Source organism: Phyllostomus discolor, chromosome 15 (assembly GCF_004126475.2).
Source record: "Phyllostomus discolor isolate MPI-MPIP mPhyDis1 chromosome 15, mPhyDis1.pri.v3, whole genome shotgun sequence".
Lineage (NCBI taxonomy): Eukaryota > Metazoa > Chordata > Mammalia > Chiroptera > Phyllostomidae > Phyllostomus > Phyllostomus discolor.
This window is the reverse complement of record NC_040917.2, coordinates 25,817,278-25,838,204: the sequence shown is the minus strand read 5'-3', so window position 1 is coordinate 25,838,204 and position 20,927 is coordinate 25,817,278. Positions and strand designations below refer to the sequence as shown.

The 20,927-nt window shown below is 65.9% G+C and overlaps 2 protein-coding genes across 3 annotated transcripts in view; both read right to left on the bottom strand.

Moving 5' to 3' along the window:
• Nucleotides 1–11,376: 11,376 nt before the first annotated feature.
• On the bottom strand, nt 11,377–12,858 carry GPR25 (G protein-coupled receptor 25). The gene has a single exon (XM_036016052.1). The coding sequence runs from the start codon at nt 12,698–12,700 to the stop codon at nt 11,630–11,632; it is 1,071 nt and encodes a 356-aa protein (XP_035871945.1). The 5' UTR covers nt 12,701–12,858; the 3' UTR covers nt 11,377–11,629.
• Nucleotides 12,859–20,451: 7,593 nt separating this feature from the next.
• CAMSAP2 (calmodulin regulated spectrin associated protein family member 2) overlaps nt 20,452–20,927 on the bottom strand; it is a 33,469-nt gene continuing 32,993 nt past the window's right edge. The window contains exon 18 of one of the 2 annotated variants that reach the window (XM_028531128.2): nt 20,452–20,800. In XM_028531128.2, coding sequence (XP_028386929.1) covers nt 20,495–20,800 — 306 coding nt within the window. In that variant the 3' untranslated portion in view covers nt 20,452–20,494. The remainder of the gene's footprint in view (nt 20,801–20,927) is intronic. The other variant, XM_036016217.1, reaches the window with a different exon arrangement.

The window sequence follows — 20,927 nt, the reverse complement described above, 5'->3', positions numbered from 1 at the left end:
GCGCCCCGCGAGCCGGCACTGCCTCCCCTCCTCCGCCCGGCCAAGCCCTCCTCCCGCCGCTGCGCACTGCGAGCCACGTGCCCAGCCCGCCCATCATTCATTCCTTCGCTCCCCCGTTCTCATTTGCTCAAGAAACTAATTCAGGTTCATTCCCCAGTGCACCCACCACCCCCGCCCCAGACAGTGATCGAAACACAGAGGCAGGGCCAGGACCCTGGGCGCGCAGTGGGGGGCGGGTCGCGGGGTGGGCGGGGTGGGGGGGCGGCGGCGAGCCGGGTGCAGGAGGCAGAGCCAGGCGGATTTGGGAGGTTTGAGCAGGAAGCGGGGTAGCACCGGCCGGACAAACGCTCAAGACTTGGGACCGCAGGTGTAGGAGCTGCAGGGATCTCGGGTGTGTGTGTTTGGGGCGGGGGGGGGGGGCGGGGGGGCGGCGCCGGGAAGGAAGGTTGAGGAGGTCGAAGGCTGCGCAGGCAGGCCGGCCCCCTGGGAAGCAGGGCTGCTGGCGCGGAGGTTGCGGGGATGGGGTGAGGGGGTAGGGCTGGGGCGGGGGTGGGGGCGTTGTCCTGGTCAGGCGCTAAGGAAGGCTCATCCCTGCTCCAGCCTCCCAGCCCGGGGTCCCAGCCGTCCGCCCCCACGCGGTCGCTTTCTCAGACGTGCCCAAACGCACTGCAGGAGGCGGGCTGGCTGCACAGCCCTGGGGTGGCGAGGGGGGATTTCAGGGTTTCACCCTGAAAATGGAAGGCTGAGAGCCTCTGAATCTGCAGGGTGGGCCCTCGGGCTGGCGACCCTGGGAAGATTTGCTGTGTGGCCCAAAGGTGGTCAGCATGCAGGACCCCTCTTCCTCACAGGGTGGTCAGCCTCGGTTCTGTTGAGGCCTTCAACTGATTGGGCGAGGCCCGCCCTTGTCAGGAAAGGTAATCTGCTTTTCCCAGCGTTTACTGTCCACTTACTTTTTTAAAAAGATTGTACTTATTTATTTTTAGAGAACGGGAAAGGGAGGGAGAAAGAGAGGGAGAGAAACATCAATGTGTGGCTGCCTCTCGAGCGCCCCCTACTGGGGACCTGGCCCGCAACCCAGGCGTGTGCCCTGACTGGGAATGGAACCGGCGACCCTTTGGTCCGAAGGCCGGTGTCCAGTCCACTGAGCCGCACCAGCCAGAGTGTCTACTGCTCATTGAAATGTCAATCCCGTCTGAATACATATATGCCTTCACGGAAACATCTAGAAGAATGTTTGGCCAACGCTCTGGGCACCGTGGGCCTCGCCACCAGGGTGACATGCCAAGGAGCCGTCGGGCCACGGAAGGCTGACTGTACCCAGAGGTGACCGGGGCCGACTCACCGTGGTGTGTGCGTGGGGGCGTTCTGGAAACAGGGAGACCGTGGCTAGACGGTCCCCCGGGCAGGGCTGATGGCGCCTGACTCACGCGGTGGCGTCGGGGCCGTGAGTGCAGGTGAGTCAAGAGCTGTTTTGGAGCGGGCCGGCCTCCCTCTGTGAGTGGCTGGCTGCGGAGGGCAGAGGGGGACCTGGGGATCCCCAGGCGTCTGGCTGCGGGGTTCCCCCGGAGGGGTGCTCACCGTACGACCCTCAGGTGGGCCCCAGCGCCAGGTTTCCTGGGAAGTGGCAGCAGCCCCTTGGGGAAGACCTCCCGAGTCCCTGCTCTGAGGGGGAGGAAGGGGGCCGGGGCAGGGCCATCTGGCTGGGCTTGTGGGAGCGGCAGTGGCGGCGGGGGGGGGGCCGGAGCTGCTGGAGGGCCACCCCCACCGGTGCACACAGGGGAGAGCCCGCCCCCGCCTGCTCCCTGGGCTGGCCCCGACGTCTCACAGCCTCAGCCCTGGGCCCAGCGGGGAGCAGGCCCCGCCCCCTTGCTTCGTGGGCCGGGTGAGGAGTGTGGAGTCTCGCAGGCCCAGACAGTGCCCCGGCGATGCCCCAGGTAGAAGCTCTTTGGAAACCCCAGAGTGAGCTGGAGCTGAGGCCCCGCTTCCTGTCTCGACTGCATCGGCCGTTCCCAGCCGGCGGGTGTGTGTGGGCGGGGGGCACTGCTGGGCCCCGGGGCGTCTGTCGGCCAGCACCCTCTGGGCTGGGCACAGGCAGGTGAGTGGCTGTGCAGAGGGCGTGCCACCGACTTAAAGGGTCAAGCCAGGGGCTCCCCTCAACTGCTCAAGGGAAGAGACACCCCGAAACCGGGGCCAGGCCCCGAGTGGGGAGCGAGGCTCGGAGAACAGGGCAGACCCACCCCTGGGGCTCGGAGCACGAGGGGAGGAGCCGGAGGAGGAACCTGCTCCCCCAACACTCCAGCACCCTGCCAGCCCAGAGTTCTCTGACGGGATCCGAATGCCCCCCCTCCCCCATCCCATCCCAGAGCTCGCCCTGCGCTTCTCTTCCTCTGTCGTTTCCGCCTCGCCTCTCTCGTCCCTCCTCCACCTCCTATCGGCCCCTCCAGCCCACAGGGTCCAGTCCCACTGGACCCTGCCCCAGCACCCACCCCCCGCCCAACTCCCAAGCCCCCCTGCGAGCGGCTCTCCCCAAGCGCCGCCACCAGGAGGGGCAGCAGTTGGCAGCGGACCGCCCTTGGGTGTGGACCAGGGGTGGGCCTCCGAGGGCCCTGGTGGAAACCCAGGGTTGAAGCCCCGGACCCGGGGCCCGGCACCAGGCCTGCAGGCTCCGGTCCAGCCCCAACTCTTCCCTGCCCCCCAGGATCAGCTGGGGAGGACGGGTCCCCCCCTCCTCCTCTGAGGGCCTGAGGAGGGCAAAGCCTGGCCCTTCCTCACCGTGAACCCAACCCTGGCCCACTTCCCCCCCCTCTGGGCCCCTCGTCTGAGAGCGCTGGTCTCTCGGCCACTCGCACCTTGGTTTCTGGAGACCCCCCGACAATGTGGGAGTTTAAGATAGTGACTTGTGTTAAAAATAACAACAACTACCGGAGGATTAAAAGCTAAACACCAGCAGTGTTTTTAAGGGGGTTTTCAAATAAGGCGGAGACCAGCGCCCCACCCACAGGACACCAGGGTCCTGAGGCCACCTCCTTCCCCACCCAGCCCCGCCCCACAAGAAAGCCCCTATCTGCTTGGCCTTGGGTGGCCCAGAGTAAAGGGAGGTGTCAGTCTGGTCCCCCCCCACCGTGGGCCCCCTCGTGGGGCTGTGTGAGCAGTGAGCTGCCAGGCCCCCTGGATGCAGAGCCCTGGCCCTCGGCCCTTGAACCTCGGGGAGGAAGGAGGCAGGAGCCTGGGCCCTGCAGGAGAGGCCGTTGTGCGTGGGGTCCGGGATGGGGGGCTGCCCCCTGCCCAGGGCGGAGCCGCCCTTCTCAAGGGCATGGAGATGCATCTAAGATCTCAGCTGCTGCCCGGGGGTGCGGGTGGGGTGGGGCAGGACTCCTCTCCTCTGCCCTCCCTGGGCAGGTGGGCACTCGGCGGCTCAGGTACCACGTTCAGGGGAGAATTTTCCGTCAGCCAGGTGCCTCGGTTTTCTCCCCGTGTGCAGTGGGGGTGGCTGCACCCAGGCAGGACTGCGTGACCGTGACAAACGTGCAGAGATGACATGCGTTTCCACCCGGGCTCTGCCCTCACAGGTAGTGATCGCTGTCAAGGGTGTTTTCCACGTTCCTGGTCTTCAAAGAAGAAACTGTTTTCTTCTCTTGCCGGACACCCGGGAGGAAGAAACGCTAAAACGAGCACCTGCCAATCTCATCTCTGCGGTCCGCAGCTGCCTTACCAGGGACGAGTGTCGCTTCCTGTGGTTCCGCAGTGCCGGCTTCAGAGGGCCGCCAGCCCCCGCGGGCCGCGGGCCAGCCCGCGCCGGGCCTGTGGTCTGGGCTTCCTCGCCCGGAAAGCCCTCTGTCGCCGCCGAGCCCCGGGAGGGCTGGGGAAGGCAGAGCGGCCCGCCGCTCCCACGGGTGGGTGGCTTCAACCGAGGTCAGAGGATGTTGAAAGGTGCTGAAGTGGCTGGTAAACAGGCCACGTGTGACCTCACGCCGCCCTCCCACACGGCTCCCAGCCCCCGGGGCCCACGCCGCGGGCCGGAGGGTTGAGCTCGATCCCCTCTCGCTCGCCGCACACACACACGTACTGAAGCGGTTGGGCGCGGTGACAGCCCCGAGCGGGGCGGGCGGGGAGGGGGCTGTGCGTGCCACCTGGACGCAAGTGGGGGGCCGTCCTGGTGGGCAGAGCCGCCTGGGCCGGCGTCGGGGGAGGGGAAGCCACACTGGGTCTGTTCCCGAAACCGACTACCCCGAGGCCCTCTCAGATGCTGCCAGGCGGGCGACCTCTCTCTTGCCCCAGGGCCGCAGTCAAGAGCCCGGACTCTGTCGGCAAAGGGTAAGCCGCTAAAAACCAGTGAGATACACCCAAGTGGTGGCAGCTGACCCTTCCGGCGAGGGACTGGGGGACAAGGGGGACTTCGGCGTTCTCGTCTCCGCGTGCACTTTGTGCTGCGCAAGTATAAGCCTTATCTGCGTGCGATTGCTGTGATTCAACTGTTGTTGAAACTTGTGTTCTGGGCACGTTCCAGGGCACGCAACAGCGGGCTAGTGCAGTGAGCTGCCGTGCACCCACCAGCCAGACTTGCTGGTGATTATTCTCCTGGCGTATGTTTCCCGTGAGGCGGTTTGAAGAAACTTCCAGGCGCGGGGACACATCACGGCTAGGTGTTTGCTGAAAAAAGCCGTGCATGCTGCTGGCAGACCCATGTGACCGTGGTCCCAGTAACCCCCCGCCCGTTCACAGCCGCCCCCGTGGTGCGGGCGGCCTGCTTGTACCTGCGCTGCAGCAGAGATCGTTGCGTTTGGCTTGTGTGTGTGTGTGTGTGTGTGTGTGTGTGTGTGTTTGTGTGTGTGTGTGGCTCTTTCATCCGCTCCCCTCCCCCGACTTGGTCGGTCAGCGACTTGTTGAAATCAGGTCAGAGGTCTCATGAAGCAGTGTCCTGCCTTCTGTGTCTTACCTGCGTGCCGCCTCACATGACGGGGGGGGGGGACCCAAATACGCCTGGAGTTTATTTATATAAAAATCGTGTATTTATTCTTCCGTGTTTAAACTCCAGTCGCCCTCAGAGCACTCTCCGCTCGAAGCCACACGCCTGTCGAGAGGTTTTTCCGCTGCTCAGAGCAGTGTTTGAACCCTCCGAGTTCGACGCCTTTTAGGGCTTCTGCCGTTTTCTGTTTCACTTCTCCCGCATCGGCAAAACATTTCCCTTTGAGGACTTTTTTTATCTGGGGAAACGAGAAAAGCTTGCTCGGGGTGAGATTGGGTAAATAGGGAGGGTGGGGCCTGGGGGTCAAGCCATTTTTGGTCAAAAACAGCCGAACACTCAGTGTGGTGTGGGCAGGTGCACTGGTAAATCACCCATCATGAAGTGGGCAAATGTGTTGAAAGAGCCTTGAAAAAATTCCACTGCGGCCAAACACAGCCTCTCACAGCCACGCCAGCTGGTGCGCTGATGCAGGTGGGCTCCTGGGACACTCACCTGGCAGGGGGAGCCTGGACTGCAAGGGCCCCCCCTCCGGAAGATAGTTACAGTTTTTTGCACCCCTGCTCACATTTAACTCACTTGTCACCCCCGTGTGTCCTGGGACCTGGAAGTCAGAGGCAGAGGTTTGAATGCTTCCTGGTTTTCCGTTTCGGAGGGGATGCGTCCCAGGAGCTGGGCACCCCACCGGCCCCCATCCGGAAGTGCAGAACCCCGGTCCCTCATGTGATGCGAAGTCGGTGGGTGGACCCAGGGGGTGACCGTGGATCCTGGCCGTGAGATGGTGTTTCCCACTGTCCCGGGGGAACGACCCAGGCGGTGACTTGAGGGCGTCCTGCCCCAGTCCCGCGCCGGGCCACCTCTCCCGCGGGATTGTTGCCAAAGGTGATTTTTTTTTTCTCTTAAAAAGCAGTAAACTTCTTGTCCATCTGTCTTCCAAACTCAGATTGGGATCGAAGAAACACCCGCTCCCCGAAGGCAGCCGTGTTGATTAGTCATATTTTAAAGTAACGCCCCTGCGCATACAGCACCTTGGGGAGCCCTGGGCGGCCGGCGGGCTCCGCGGCCGTGGGACCCTGAGCGCAGGGATCTGCGTGTGCAGAGCGATCTCGGCGCGGGGGCGCAGGGAAACGGCCTTTTCTGGGGACCGGGGTGGGGGAGCAGCGTGGGGGGAGCGGGCTGTGCGCTCTGGGTGTCTCACGGGTGGCTTGTCGGTGGTACCCGGTGGTGTGGCGGGGTTGTCTTTTGTGCACGGGGACTCTTTCGCCCGGGTCTCCTTCTGTGTAATGGGCGCATATACGCCTCCCGCCTTCGGATGGGTGCAGTTTATAAACCTCTTCAGTCTTGCCGAAACGCAGTCAGGAGGCAAAGGGGAGCAGGCTGGGCCCCCGCTCGTGGGGATGTGGAGTCACTGGGCTGGTGGGCCGGGGAGGGGCCCCTCGTTCATCTGGGGTGAAGGCCCTCAGTCCCACGCCTTTGGGGGACCGCTCCGGGCTTTCTTGGCCCAGGGAGACGGCGTGCTGGGCATACTCGCAGGCTTTCCCTGGCGGTCACGGGGCCGACCCGTTCTGTGTCAGCCAACGAGCAGCTGCACGCAGCACAGAACTCTCGTAAGACGTTCAGTCTGAAGGAAACAGAACCAGGTAAGCCAAACACCTGTTTCACCGAAAATCAGAGGTCCCCACGCCCGCTTGTCTTTCCTTCTCCGTGCGGGGAAGCCCACACTGTCCCCCTTCCGTGGGGGGCGGAGACTCCGCCGGAGACGGCCGTCCGGGGGGGCCGAGTCTCCCCCGGGAGGAGGGGGGGGGGCTCCCAGACTCGCGGGCCTGCGGCGAGTGCCCAGCAGACCCGCGGCGAGGAGTCCGAGCCCCCGCGGAGCTCAGTCCCGCGTCACCAGTCACGTGCGTTCTCTCCCCGGCTCCCGGCAACCCCAGCGAACACCCGGGCTCGGCCGGGCCGCGAGCCCTGCGTGCTCCCAGGGAACTTGTCACGCCTGCTCCGTGTGCGGGGTGGGTGGGGAGGCCCTCCGCCCCCTCTCACAGGTGGGATTCGAACTGGAGACGGGGGCGTGACCCGCCAGGTCACCAGGACAGCGAGCAGCTGCCGGGTCCCGCTGCGTTTCACAGCCAGCGCGCTGGGCTCTGAAGTCACCGTAGATGCTGCTGAGACGCGCTCGGTTCGGAACAGACACTCCAAACCCACTGAGGGCAGGGGCCGGATGGGAACGGGGCCCCTGAGCAAATGGAAGGTCCGGTCTCAGGGGGCGGGCCCTTACGGTCCCCCCCCCCCCCCCCCCCCCGGGGAAGCCTGCAAAGCGGCCGTCCACACGCCTGCATCGCGGCGCAGGAAAATGCTTGCAAGAGGCTCTGCAATTGAAAACACAGACCTGTCTCGTGGTCCCAGTGTCGTAGGTCGGGAACGCGGTGGAGAAAGGTTGGAAAGAAAAGGTCCAGAGAAAAAGTAAAGGAGATTCTTGGAGGGCCCTGGTTATTTTGCTCTTAGTATTAAATCCCTCCTCTCCTTGTGGGAATCATAGTTTTAGTGACCGAGCCCTGGGAAAACCTGGCGCCGTAGGGCATACAAAGTATGAGACCTGGTTCAGAAGATGCAAAGAGTTGGGGGGGGCTTGTGGCCCACCCCGTGCTGTGGCTTGGCGTGCGTGGGCGCGTGGGCACAGCCTGCTTTTCTGAGACGTCTGGGGTAAACAGAGCCTCACAGGAGAAGGGGGGACCAGGAGCAGGCACCTCGACGTGTCACAGTCATTTCCAGAGCGGCTGAGTGAGATCAGGCGGCCGGCGTCTGGCGCGGCTCCGGGGGCGGACCGCAGCCTCCCCCAGACGCCCGCAGCCCCCGTCTGGGGCTCACTTCCTGCCCCGCTGGGCGGGGGACCCTGGCCGACCCACTTCCACGCGGCAGAGGGGCTCTCGGCCTGCTTCCCTCGGGGGCGTGAGAACGGCTGGGCCCCCGGGTGTGCTTTCTGAAAACGTGGGGGGCGCCGCTCCTGAGCCTGAGCAGGCGCCTTCCCGTCTCTGGTCCTCGGGGTCCTCGAACGGACGGATGAAAGGGGCTTCCTCCTGCTACACCACTCCCCCCCACAGGTGTGCCCGTCTCAGGCCCCCGCCAGCCGCTCTCGGGAGGCACGCGCTGAGTAAACACCTTCTGGCTCTGAGGAGGGTGAGGAGGGGGGCGGGTTCGCACCTCTGTTTCCTCCCCCCTCCCTCCCGGGCGTTCCCCGGGCTCCTGCTGGGGGCCCGGTGGTGGGGGCGCAGGGTGCCAGGGGCCTCCTTCAGGCCCCTGGGCCTTGGCCCGGAGCAGTGCAGACCCTCAGACCTGCCTGGCGTCCGGAGCCCTCGCTGCCCCCCGGAGTGAGGGGCTGAGTCATATCGCCAGCGCAGCCCTGCCAGCCTGCCAGCCCCTGAGCTCCCCAGATCACTCACAACCGCGGGCCTGGGTTCCCACACTGTGCCCTGAGCGGGAGCCCCGGGGTCGGCAGACGACCAGGAAGCCCAGAATTAGTCACAAGCCCAGAGCCAGAAATACCCGTGCTGGGGTGCCCGGGGTGCCCGGGGGCTGACCTCTCGGTAACCGGCTCAGCCCCACCCGGTGGCTCCTCCCTTCTGGCGAAGACTGAGGTGCATCTTGCCCACCCTTCGCCCCAGGGAGCCAGGCTGGAGGGGCCGGGAGCCACCTGAGACGGGCGGCTGGGTGGCTGGGCCGGCGGGAGCCCGGGCCCAGGACTTGGAGGCGCTGCCCGAGCTGCCTGGAACAGTAAAAGGCTTGAGGACAGGCCCAGGGCGAAGAGGCGGAGGCGGGCAGAGGATTACAGCCTCACGCTCGCGTGGCCCCTCCAGCTCGTGCCCTTGTGCCCTTTCAGAAAACACACACGGGACGTGGCGTCCTGCCTGTCCCCGACACCTCGTGGCGTGTCGGTTCACGCGGTGCCACGGCCTTCCTGACCGTCCTCCCCCAGCTGCTGCTGCCGCTGCTGCTGCGTGCTGGGCCCTGCTGCAGGCGTGGGGCCGCAGCATGGGGTCAGACACAGCCCCTTCGCGAGGGGACCTCAGGGGCTGCCGGGAGACGGACACTGGACACTAAGCCGGGCAGTGAAACAGAGGGCCAGCCCCGGACCCCTGGAGACCGGGCAGAAGGCACTTCTGATCCGCTTTAGGGTGCTTGGTGGCGCTCCCAAACCCAAGTGGCCGTTACTCTGCATTCCTGGAGTGTGTGGGTGCCGAGCAGGACTTTGTGACCTTTTTGAATTTATCATCCACGTTTTCCAGTCTCTCTTGGAGCAACCTGGTAACGTGCGTGGAACAGTCGGTGGTGAGGATGTGCTGAGTTGCAGAGCCCTTGAAGAACCTGAAAGGGAGTCACCCGCAGTCAGCGTTTGGGGGGTGGGGGGGGGGGCGGGGTGGGGGTGGGGGTGAGACTGGTCCTCAGGCTCTGGCTGCAGACTGACTGATTTCTTTCTGGAGACCCTGCCCTCCGCCCTCCACCTGCTCACTCAACCGGCTCCCCAGGACCGGGCGGGCTCACGCAGGGACCCACCCAACGCAGGGAGGGAACTTTCTGGCCACACCGGAGGGAGATGCTGAGTTTCCGTGACGGCGGGGGGGCAGGGGGTGGGGGCAGTGGAAGCCCCTTGGGCACAGAGAGACTCCTGCTCCGGCTTCAGGGGACGCAGGTAGGGAGTCGTCGGAAGCTGCTGGGGACTGAGCGGATGTGGGGACTCGGCCCGCCAGCCTCCTGAGGGCCTGCTCCGGCAGCTGAGCTCTCTCCGGGCGAGATGACTGCCACTTGCCCCAGAGAGCCACGAGTGGGACAGGGAGGGCCCAAGGGCCTGGGCTCCCGGGCAGGAAAGTGAGGTCTGCCCGGCTGGCCCCCCACAGGCTGCAGGCTGGCCTCGGGGGAATTCCTGAGCTCCAGCCCCCAGACTGACTGAATTCCTTTGTGGCAAATCTGCTTAAAGCAAAACCACTGTTAACCTGAGAATAAAAGGCCAACGTGAACAGCAACAAGAATGTTTTTGAGACTTAAAAAAAAAAAGAAGCTATTCTGGAAGCACGGATCTGAGCAGGCAGAAACCCAGTGGCGTCTGTTCGGATTAGGAGACCAGGGCGGGGCGGGCGGGGGGGTGTATTCAGGGGACGGGAGGGGACCGTGAGCTCCACAGAAACTTGGGGACACTCATTCCAAACAACGTCTTTCTTTGCAGCTGGCAGTCACGGTAACTGCTCTCTTGAGACCCTGGCAGACGGCTCTTTGGGGTGCGGCCGCCGTGGGCGCCCAGAGGTCACTCTGCCCGTTTTAACCCCCGGGGTTGGAGGCAGACGACGGGGGAGGTGGTTTCTGGGGCGGCAGCTCCGACTGCATTTTGAAGTGGCTCCATTTATGTAGATCCATAAATGCACTGTGTAAGCATTGTATGCGCACCAGATAGTATACACTATATGTACTATTTATATATGTGTATATGTATAAACAGCACCAACACTGAATTTCCAGCCCCCAGAAACCCCGGAGGCAGGTCACGGAGCCGCAGCGTGGACAGCCCTGACCTCTGGGGCTGGGCGACCTCAGAAAGGACACCCGAAAGGCCCTGTGCGTAGCTGAGGACACATGTCCTCTTCCAAGGGGCCCCTGGCTGCCAGCGGCCCTTCCACCTTTGACCTTCTCTCCGTCACCTACAAAACGGGACTCGCTCTGTGAACTCACAAGGAGAACCCGTCTGTGGCTCCCCTGCAGGAGGGCCTCCACCACCTCAACCCGGCCACCCCGAGGTCGGCCTCGGCCGCCCGGTGGAGTTCTGTCTGCCCCTGGGCTCAGTCACCACCTGACACGCATCTCTTGCCCATGCGCGCGTGAGAAAGGACACCGGGTTGTGCTCAGGCCAGCAGCAGCGTTTATTGAGAAAGGGGAACCCACACAGAACATTCCAGGGTCCCTGGCCGTGTGACAGAGGACCTGACCGCCTGCCGAGTGAGGGATCCCCGGTTCCCCCGCCCCAGGGAAGGGCCCCGGTGGCTGCCAGGTGAGCTCCACGGAGCGGGGAGAGGGTGTCCACCCAGGGCAGCCCTTCTGGGAAGTCGCCGCGTGAGCACGGCGGGCAGCTCACGCCGGGGCTGGTTCCCAGGGCTTTGGCGAACTTTGAAACTGAAAACCTGAACTGGCGTGACTAACCCACATGGCGAGGTCTGCGAGGTGACACGCACAGCACGAGGGTGGCCCGTTCCCACGGTCTCTGGGGCTTTCTGGAGAAGCAGGGGCCCGCGGTCTGACGCGGAGAAGGTGTTTCTCAGGACGCGGGGGCTCTGCAGGCACCACGGCTGGGGACGGCAGCTTCGGGGTCTGAGGTGGAGGTTGCGGCCAGTGCTGCTGCTGCTGCTGCTGCTGCGGAGGGCAGGGAAGAAGCCCACTCCCCTCTCCTGGACCTGGTGGGCCGTGGGCGTCCCGGCTGCGGTCTGCTGGTGTCGCAGCCTGGAGGGAGTCGGCCCAGTCGGCCGCTGGGCTGAGAGACCGCCGGCCCCGCCGCCTGGCTGGGGGAGCTCCTGGAGCCCCGAGGTCGGGGAGGGCGACGGCGGAGGAGTCCCTGGTGCTGGCCGGCCGGCGTGCTGCCGGCAGGGGAGATGCGTCTGGTCTGGGGGATCCAGCCGCCTCCCGGGGCCACCTTCAGGCTGGACCTGCCGCCGCTGGGCTCTCCGTGTGCGCCCGTCCCCAGCTTCCTGCCGGGTCCCCGGAGCTCGAAGACGCCAGGCTGCGCCGGTGCACCAGGCGCCAGGCCCGGACTCGGAAGGAGCGGTCCAGCAGCAGGTAGATGAGCGGGTTGGCGCAGCTGTGGCCGAAGGCCAGGCAAGTGGCGATGGTGAGGCCCCAGCGCAGCGCCCACAGCAGGCGGCAGGTCAGGGGCACCGCCCCGAGGTGCGCCAGGTGGCGGATGACGCTTAGGGTGCTGAAGGGGAGCCAGGAGCCCACGAAGGCGCCCTCGACGGCGCAGACGATGCGCAGCGGGGCGGCAGGGGCGCGGCCCAGGCGCCGCGGCCCGCGAAGACGGCGCGCCAGGCGGCAGTAGCAGAAGAAGGTGGCGCCCAGGGGCAGCGCGCAGGTGAGCAGCAGCAGCAGCAGCCCGAGGGCCTGGAGGGAGTCCGAGGGCCGCTCCCCGCACAGGCTGCCGGGGCCTTCGGGCCGCGGCTGCAGGTCGCGGGAGACCAGGGCGTGCAAGCCGACCGGCAGCGCCGCGGCCCAGGCGCCCCGGCACAGGGTGCGCGCGCACCGTGGGGAGCGCAGCGGGCGCGCTCCGGGCGGCCGGGCTACGGCCAGGTAGCGGTCCGCGGCCAGGCCGGCCAGCAGCAGCGCGCCTGCGCAGCGCGAGGCGGTCAGCGCGAAGCCGCTCAGCTTGCACAGCGCGAGGCCGAAGGGCCAGCGGTCACCCCACGCCGCCGCCGTGGCCCATAGCGGGAGCGTCAGCACCAGACCCAGGTCGGCGGCTGCCAAGTGCAGCACGAAGGTGTCCGCCAGACGCCGCGGGCCGCGCCGCCGGGCCAGCAGCCGCAGCACCAGGCCGTTGCCCAGCAGGCCGACAGCGAAGGCCGCCAGGTAGAGCGTGGGGACGAAGACGCGGGCGTAGGGCAGCTCCCAGGGCGCGCACAGCTCCAGCTCCTCCTCCAGGGCGCCGGACCCGGACCCCGAGTAGTCCCAGGACGCCGCCTCCGGGCTGGGGCTCCAGGGCTGGGTGGGGGGCATGGCGGGCCGGAGCCTGAGCGCACCGACGACGCAGCACGGGCGCAGGTGGCGGCAGCGGCTCTGCAGGCGGGTGCCCAGCACCTCCCTTCCTGCAACCCGGGCCCAGGGGATGGGTGGGCAGGAAGGTGGGGGAGGGGAGGAGAGTGGGGGAGGAGCTGCTTCCCCGGTGCAGGAGGGTGGCCTGCGACTCGGGGTTGCACAGGGGAAAGGAGGGGAAAGGAACGAGGCGGAGGCCCCCATTCCCTGGAGGAAAAGCCCCCGTGCCCGAAGACCCGCCTGGCCTCCCGCTGGGGGCAGCCTGAGGCTGGGCGGAGGTGTGAGTGCCCTGCAGCCCTGTCTGTGCTCAGCCCCCTCCCTGCCCCCGGGGCCATGGGCCCGGAGTTCTCCGGTTTCAGAGGGGAGGGGGGAGGCCCGGAGGAGGGTTTCCTCTGGGCGGTAGGGGGCCCCGAGCCCACCCTCCTGTGCTCCCGGAAGAAGTTCTGCTGCCCGCCTGCACCGCCCCGGGCTGGTGGGTACGTGGGGAGCCTGCCCTGGGGCCCTGCCTCCGGCCACCAGGGCTCTCCACTGGGTGTGAGCGTCCTGGGACACTGGGCTGAAGGTCTGACCACAAAGAGTCGTTTTCCCCACCTAATCAGGTTCTCAGGAAGCCGAGTGGGGGAGTTCCGGCTGAGGGGCTGGGGGGCGCAGGGGGGGCGTTCCCCAGACGGAAGGAGCAGGGCCTGGGGGTCAACTCCAAGCTCTTCCCCACCTCCCTCCACTCGGCAAAACCTGCCTCCTAAGCCAGACACAGAGGGAAGCTCAGCACAGCTCAGACGGCACCCAGTGTGGCCCAGGGCGGCGGTCCCAAATCAGGAGTCGGGAGCGCACAGGAGGGAGGGGAGTCGGTGCGGGGGGAGACGTCCCTGGGGTGGTGGGCTCCAGGAGGTGGGGGTGGTGAGGGACACCGCGCCCTGTCTCCGGAGGGTGGGGCGCAGCGGGGATTCTGGGCGATGCCGGTGAGGCTGACCCCCCCCCCCCACCCCCGTGAGATGCCACGCTAGAGCCCAGGGCCCACCCTGCTGGCACCAGGGGTAAGTGACAACCCCCCCGGAGCAGTGTGGTGTCACACCTGGGGGGGGGGGAGGACCAGCACGTTTCCCCGCGTCACCGACAGTGCCAGGCGCTGTCCCCGGCACTGCAAGGGAGGCGGCCTTGGCCTTCGAGGCTCCCGGTCCAGGCCAGGCACAGACACGTGCGGCCGAGTGGTGTCCCCTCGCCCCCCCCCCCCCCCCCCCGAGCAGAGTCACACTGCGGAGCCGCTGGAGACAAGGGCCTCCCGATGGGGGGGGCACTGGACAGGGAGGGGTGCCGGAGGTGCGGCTGGGGCAGGTCCGGGAGGCAGCTGAGCCTGAGCCGAGGGGGAGCAGCGGTCACTGGGCCCAGGGTGACCACACTGGGGGGGGGGGGCAGTGCGAGGGGCGTGAGGGGAGGGAGCAGGTGGCAAGCCTGCATTTCCTTCTGTAGGTGGCGAGGAGCCCCGCCATCGTCGCGCAGGACACACGCCATCTTTGGCGGGGCTGGACGGGGACAGGCTCGGGCCGGGGACCCGCCGTGGGCTCCGGTCACTTACGTCGGGGGCAGGGAGGTCTGGCGGTGGGACGGCGGGGGAGGGTCCACTCTAGAGAGAAGTGGTCCCGGCAGAGAGGAGCCGAGGGCAGGCCCGGCGTTCTGCTGGGGTGTCCGTGGGTGTCGCCCAGTCCCCTGAGGCCGGGGCCCCAGAGAGGCCTCTGTGTGTGAGTCAGGTTTGGCATTGATCTCCCGGAGGCCGATGAAGGCATTTATTTATGATTCAAAGCAAGGCACCCCCGAGAGTCTTAAGAGCTCTGTCCTCACCCGGGCACCCCGGGACGCAAGGCTTCCAGCTGGAGGTCCCTCCGGTGCACGGCAACCCCAGGGGGCCGGGACTCTCAGGGAGAGTGGGGCCTGCCTGGGTTTGGCTGGTCCTCTCCCAGGCCGAGGGGGCACTCCAGCCCCAGGCATGGGTCCCCCCCAAAGAGCCCCGTACCCCTGAGGGCAGACACCGGAGGGGCTGCTGGAGATCCAGAGAAGTCCTAATGTCTGACGCCCTGGGTGCCGGCGAGTGGCACCCACACCCCATGGCCGAGGGGCTGAGCCTCCTTCCCCTGTGGAGGGCCTGGATGGACACCCCACCCCTCCCAGCACCCTGTGTCTGTGGCACCTGGAGCCCGGGCTCTGAAATAGAGAGAGAAACCGAGGGGAAACACCAGGTGAGGAGGTGGGGTGAGTGGCCGGGGGAGGGGGCATGGGTGGGGCTGGCGAGTGGAATGAGGTTGTTTGTGAGAAGCACAGAGACTTGCTTCCTGGGCTGTGGCCTCGCACCCAAGGGAAGTCGGTGGCCCCGAGTACATGGGGGCTTCTCTCTGCGGGGCCTGGGCCCCGCGGGCCTTTCTCGCCAAGTCCAGACAGACGGAGAGTGGCAAAGGCCGGGCCCACGAACCCAGCCGCCCTCCCGGTTTGGTGACCCAGGCCGGCCGCACAGCCTGCTCCCACCGGAGGAGGAGGTCCCCGCGGGGCCTGGCCACCTGCTGGCGGGTCCACAGGGCACAGCGGGCAGGGGCCTGCTCACTCCCTGTCCCCCCGGTGACGGCACGGGCCTGGGGCGCAGGCGGTCCCTGAGCAGTGGACGTCGCCTTGAACTGGTGTGCTCTCAGCAGTGGGGTTCACTTCTGCCCCTTTTCGGGCTCCTGCAGCAGCGTGCCCCCCCGACTTCCGTGTCCCGTGCGAGCCATCTGAACCTTGGGGGAAGGGCCGAGAACCACCCTCGCCGCCTCCGTCACAAACGCCGTCCAGCCACACCCCAGGAGGAGGCACAAGAGAGCCCTCGCGGTCCTGGTGACCCGGGGAACTCTCGCTGCCGGCCCGCGCGGGCCTTGCACCAGGGGGAGCTCGTTTCACCGCCTCTCCGTTCTTGGGGTTTTCTGTGCTTTCACATTCTGTTTCAGAGACTCCCCACGAGATTCTTCTGTTCTCTTCTGCTCTGTCTTGCACCCCGCCGGGTCCAGTCGCACTTGTGATTGATTAGGAGGTGAAGGCTGAGCCACCTCCCATTTTGGGGGATGGCTTAACTTTCTAATTCCTCAGTTTTGGACATTTAGGTTCTGTCCAGTGTTTCTGCAGACATTTGCAGTAACCCCACTCGGGACCCGTTTGCCTGCTCAGGCGTGGTTTTCGTGGGGGGGGGTCCCTCGTGCGGGTCGAACGCCGGGACGCGCTCAGGGCTGAGTGACCGACTGCGCGGCGGCGTCCGGGGGCCTGGGCTCCGTGCGATCGCTGCCCACGTCCTCCGGCCAGGCCCGTCCTTTCTGCTTCCGTAGGGGAGGCGGTGAGAGGGCACCTCTGTTTAGAAATCTGCGTTCCTCCAGTGGAAACGCGATGGGGTCTCTGCCTGTTCGCCTCCCCTGCGGGGCCTGTGCCCCCCTGTCCACACACAGGCCTCTGGGCGACCTTGGGGTGCGCCACGGGCCCCTGGGTGCAGATCTTCTCCCGGGCTTTGCTCCCAGCGGTGTGTCCTTGTTCTGAGTTTCACATGGGCACGTCATCACGCCTGTCGTCCTCGGCAACGTCAGAGTCTGAGGCGGTAACTTCCTCACCCTGGCCGGTGCGGCCCAGTTGGTGGGAGTGTCGCCCCGCAGACGGGAAGGTCGTGGGTTCGAACCCCAGTCTGGTCGTGCCAGAGGCACCCCATGCATGTTTCTCTCCCCCTCCCCCTCCGCTCCTTTAAGAGCATGCCCTCAGGTGCGGATTTTTTTAAAAACTTGCTTTCCCTTTGATAATCTAAAAACATTCAGTTCTGTTCTTTTTTTAAAAGATTTTTATTTATTTATTTTTAGAGAGGGAAGGGAGGGAGAAAGAGAGAGAGAGAGAGAAACATCAATGTGCGGTTGCTGGGGGTCATGGCCTGCAACCCAGGCATGTGCCCTGACTGGGAATCGAACCTGCGATGCTTTGGTTCGCAGCCTGCGCTCAATCCACTGAGCTACGCTAGCCAGGGCCTCAGTTCTGTTCTTGTTAAAAAGTAAGCTTGTCGTTTTTTCCCATCGACTCAGAGTGCGATCTTTTTTTTTTTTTGGTCAGGTTTCTGTTGCACTTTCCCAAAACTTTTAAGCCGAGAGCAGAGATTTTACTTGAAACGACTGCTGTGAAGTCATTTTGGGTACTGACAGTCGCAGACAGTAAAACACAGACCCGGGACCGGCTCCCGGCACGGTGCTGTCCCACTGCGCGCCCGGCGTGCCGGTCACCCGTCTGCGCCTGCTCAGAGCCCAGCGGGACGGTCCGACCGGCGGTGGGCGCAGCGAGGGCGAGGAGGACCAGGCAGAGCCGCCCCTGCTGGTGCGCCCACACCCGCTGGGGAAGCGCCGAGCCGTGTGTGTGTGTGTGTGTGTGTGTGTGTGAAGGCTTGGTGGGCACGCCGGGGAAGTGGCCCCCTGCCCCCGGTGCCTGAGGCCTTGAGGATGCGCAGTTATTTCAGAAACATCCTGTCCCGCCCCGGGGCGGCCGGCCGGGGCCTGTGTCTGCACCGCAGCAGCCTGGCTCCGCCCCCGGGGTGACTCAGTGGAAAGCCTGTGGTCTGCAGGTGTGCCGGGCCCTCCCGGCTGACTCCTCCGTGGCCCTCGGGGCCGGGGGAGGGGAGGACGGGCTGTCAAGGAAAGCAGGGTCCCCGTCTCTCCCACGCCCACAGTTCTGGTCCCACGTCCACAGTTCTGACAGGAAAAACCCAGCCCAGGCTGCAGGGCCGAGCGGCAGGGAAGCCCCTCGGCACAAAAAGGGCTCAGGGCCCGTTGGGGAAGGGCGGGCCCTCTTCTCTCCCCGGTCACCCCGTGGCCCACGAAGCTGCTCCCCAGGACGCGCCCCGGCTGCCTGGCGATGTCCCTCACAGTAAGTAGCGGGACTGGGCAGGGTCCCCCCCCGCCTGCCCTGGTGGGGCTGCCCCAGGGGGTGCTATCACTCTGCTGTCCCCAAGCAGTGGGGCCAGTTCCCGGGTGGCCTCTCCCGCAGGGTCCGACTTTGAATTTGGGCCAGGACCCCTTTGCTGGACAAGTCTGCATTGAGACCTTGCGGCCAGGAAGCTGGCAAGGCCACTGCCCAGCGTGACCCCCTCGGGGGGACATGGAGCGGGGGGGCGGGGGAGGTCAGGGCTCTGACTCCACAGCGGGCACAATGCCCCCCCCAAGCACGGACGCCAGGGGGGCTGCGCCCCGGAGACACAGCCACCTTCCAAGAGTCCTCCCTGGATGCCCCCACCCCACCCTTGGTCTGGCTGGCCTCCCTGCACTTGGTGCAGACAGGTCACGGCCCCTGCCCTGCCCGGCTGACCCCCATCGGCCAGAGCAGGGGACCCGCTGTCGGCGGGTGTGGGCGCCGGGTTTCGGACTCCCCTCTTCTGCAGCGGAGTCTCCTGGGGGAACGCCGGGGCGGCTGACGATGACGAGGGCACTCACTGCCCATCGCGGCGGGCAGGCCGCTCGGCTCTGGGGCGCGGGCGCCTGGCGGAGGGCCGAAGGCGGGTGTCTGCTCCGGCACGGTGATGTGGGAAGGTTGTTTTGGTTTTGTCATCGAGATCCTTGTGTTTTAATTGCTCTGGTCTCGTGAGGACAAGGAAAATCCCAGGAAACCCAGAGAACCCCTGCGGAGAGCTGGCACGCAGGCCCGAGTCTGCCGGCCGCTTGGTTTGTTGCCGGCACCGGTTCAGGCGCAGCCAGCGGGCCAGACTGACGTGCGGTGGGTGCAAACTCACCCCCCACCCCCGTGAGGACTGAGCTCAGCACGGGGCCTCACAGACCCGTGTGCTACCAGTAAGACCCGCCTCCTGCAAGGGGTCAAGGCGTGACCCTCACGCAGGGGTCGGGACCCCGGAGCGCCGTGTGGGGTGAGGTCGCCTCGGCCCCGACAGGGTCACACCAGCAGCACTTCTCGCCCGGGAGCAGGTCGTCGGGGGCCGTGCCTTTGTTCAGGCGGCAGGGGGAACCTCTCGGCGCCCGGGTGGCCTCCGACGGCACAGCAGCCGGGACCGCGCCCCAGCTCTGCGGGGACGGGGTGCTCACCGCACGCCGCACCGCCCAGCAGTGTCCGAGAAACCCCTGAGAGCCCCGAGGACCGGCGGGTGCGGGAACTGCGGTTCAGGGGACACGCTGTGTCGTGTGCCCTCCTGCTCGCCGCCGCGCACCGCCGCTCGGCTGGGCCGGCTCCCCGGTTCCCCGACCAGCCCCCTGCGGACCCCCCGCCGGCCGCCGCCTCCTCGCGGGACGAACGGGAAGGACGACGTGCGGTCCCCGGTTTTAATGTCCGTACGTTATATACACCGTATGTATACACCGAGGGAACAGGGGTTACACAGCCTGGCCTCACATGCAAACAGCAGGTCACAAAGGGTTTGGAGCTACACATGTGTCTTGCACAGATATTGGAAAAAAGTCTGTGGCTGTTTTTACAGTTTTAACAAATATACATAAATATAGGAACATAAATTACAGTAAAATATCGACAGCATCTGAGGCAGAGTCGGAACTCGGGGCAGCGGCGCCCGCGGGCCCCGCGACAGCAGGAAAGTGCAGCCCGGGCCCTCCCGGCCCCGCCCGGCGTCGGGAGGTGCACCCCGCAGGCGCCGGCAGTTCCCCCCCCCCGCCCTGGACTGGAGGGAGGCCCCCCGGCCTCAGCTCCCCACGGGAGAAAGCCAGCCGGCACCTCGCGTGTGACACCACGCTGCCGCCCGATGTCACACAGAGTCACAACACTGACACGGGACAGCCACGTGGTCCCCAGAGCCTTTTCCTGAGAACGGAGGTCCGCCCGCCAGCCCCCCGCGCACACCGCTGAGGGACCGCCAGCTCGCGCCGTCCGTGCACGGGGCGAGGAGGAGAATAACATAAGGTGAGGAACGGGAAGCTGTTTTAAAATTAAAGTGTAGCCCTTCGTACATGTTTAGGAATTCTAAATATAATTCTGTATCAGTCATAAATACAAGGGAAAGATGGCAAGGGCCAGCTGGACACCTTCTGCCTTCGGGATGGTGCCCCCCGCCAGGCCCGCCCTCCCCGGCCCCAAAGAGCGAGCCCGCCGCCCGTGGTCCCGGCGCGCTCGGACCCCCTCCGGTCAGCCGGCGCGTGCAGAACAACACTGATTGAGTCAGCAGCTCCTCGCGACGACTCCTGGTCAAGCTCCTGTGGTTTAAAGCAAATCTACTAGCAGCTCTTCACGACGCTCTCCTCAGTCCACCGAGAAGTGTTAATACTTGCGTGAGTAATACGTACGTCCCGAGCACTGGCGCCTTGCAGGGCGCCGACACCCCGGACGCTCGGGGCTCCTCCGAGCACCCCGGGGGGGCCCACTCCCCACTCGCACCACCTCCACATGAAACAGAACCCAAAGGTAGGCGAGAATGAACCCATGGACAGGAAGGATGAGACAAACCCTTTGCAGACAGCACATACGTGAAAAGTTTAAAAAAGCAACAAATAAACCCATGATCTGTAACCTCCGCCATATCCCCACCGTTAGTCCAACTAGTGTGTGACAGTGAGGGCCTCGCACCCGGCGCCTGGCAGGTGCCCCGGCGACCCTGTGCCCCGGTGAGCTGTGCGCTTCCGTCTCCAAGTGCGCCCACCGCCCCCGGGGACCCGGCCCCAGGGCGCTCGGGCTGCCCCGGCAGCCACAGGTCTCCTCCTGGGCAACCAGAAGGGCGCCCTCCGGGCGGGGCGCGGAGGGTCCGTGCGCTGGGAGCAGGAGCGGCCAGGCCTACGCCTTCGAGGGCAGCAGCTTCTTGGGCGTCACGGGCCGCTTGGTCTGCCACAGGTGGCTGTGGATGGTGATGGCGTCGACGCTGGCGGACAGGGTCTTGGCGGGAATGTGGCTGAACTGCTTCCGGTCCGAGTTGTACTTGTACAGCCCCTCGATCATCTTCTTGGTGATGGCCTTGGGGCCGATGCCGGTCAGCTTGGCGATGTCCTCCGTCTCTGGGCAGTACGTGTACAGGGACCGGAACTGGCAGCCGGAGTCCCGGAACAGGATCAGGAAGTTGTTGGCGTCCGACTTCTCCATCTCCTTTGGCCCGACAGCCGGCGAACGAGACACAAAACCAGAGAAACCGGTGAACACCCTGCCCAGCCACCGTGTGGCGTGTCTGGGCCGAACCCAGTGACACTTGAAACACGGATCCCGGCAGCCAGAA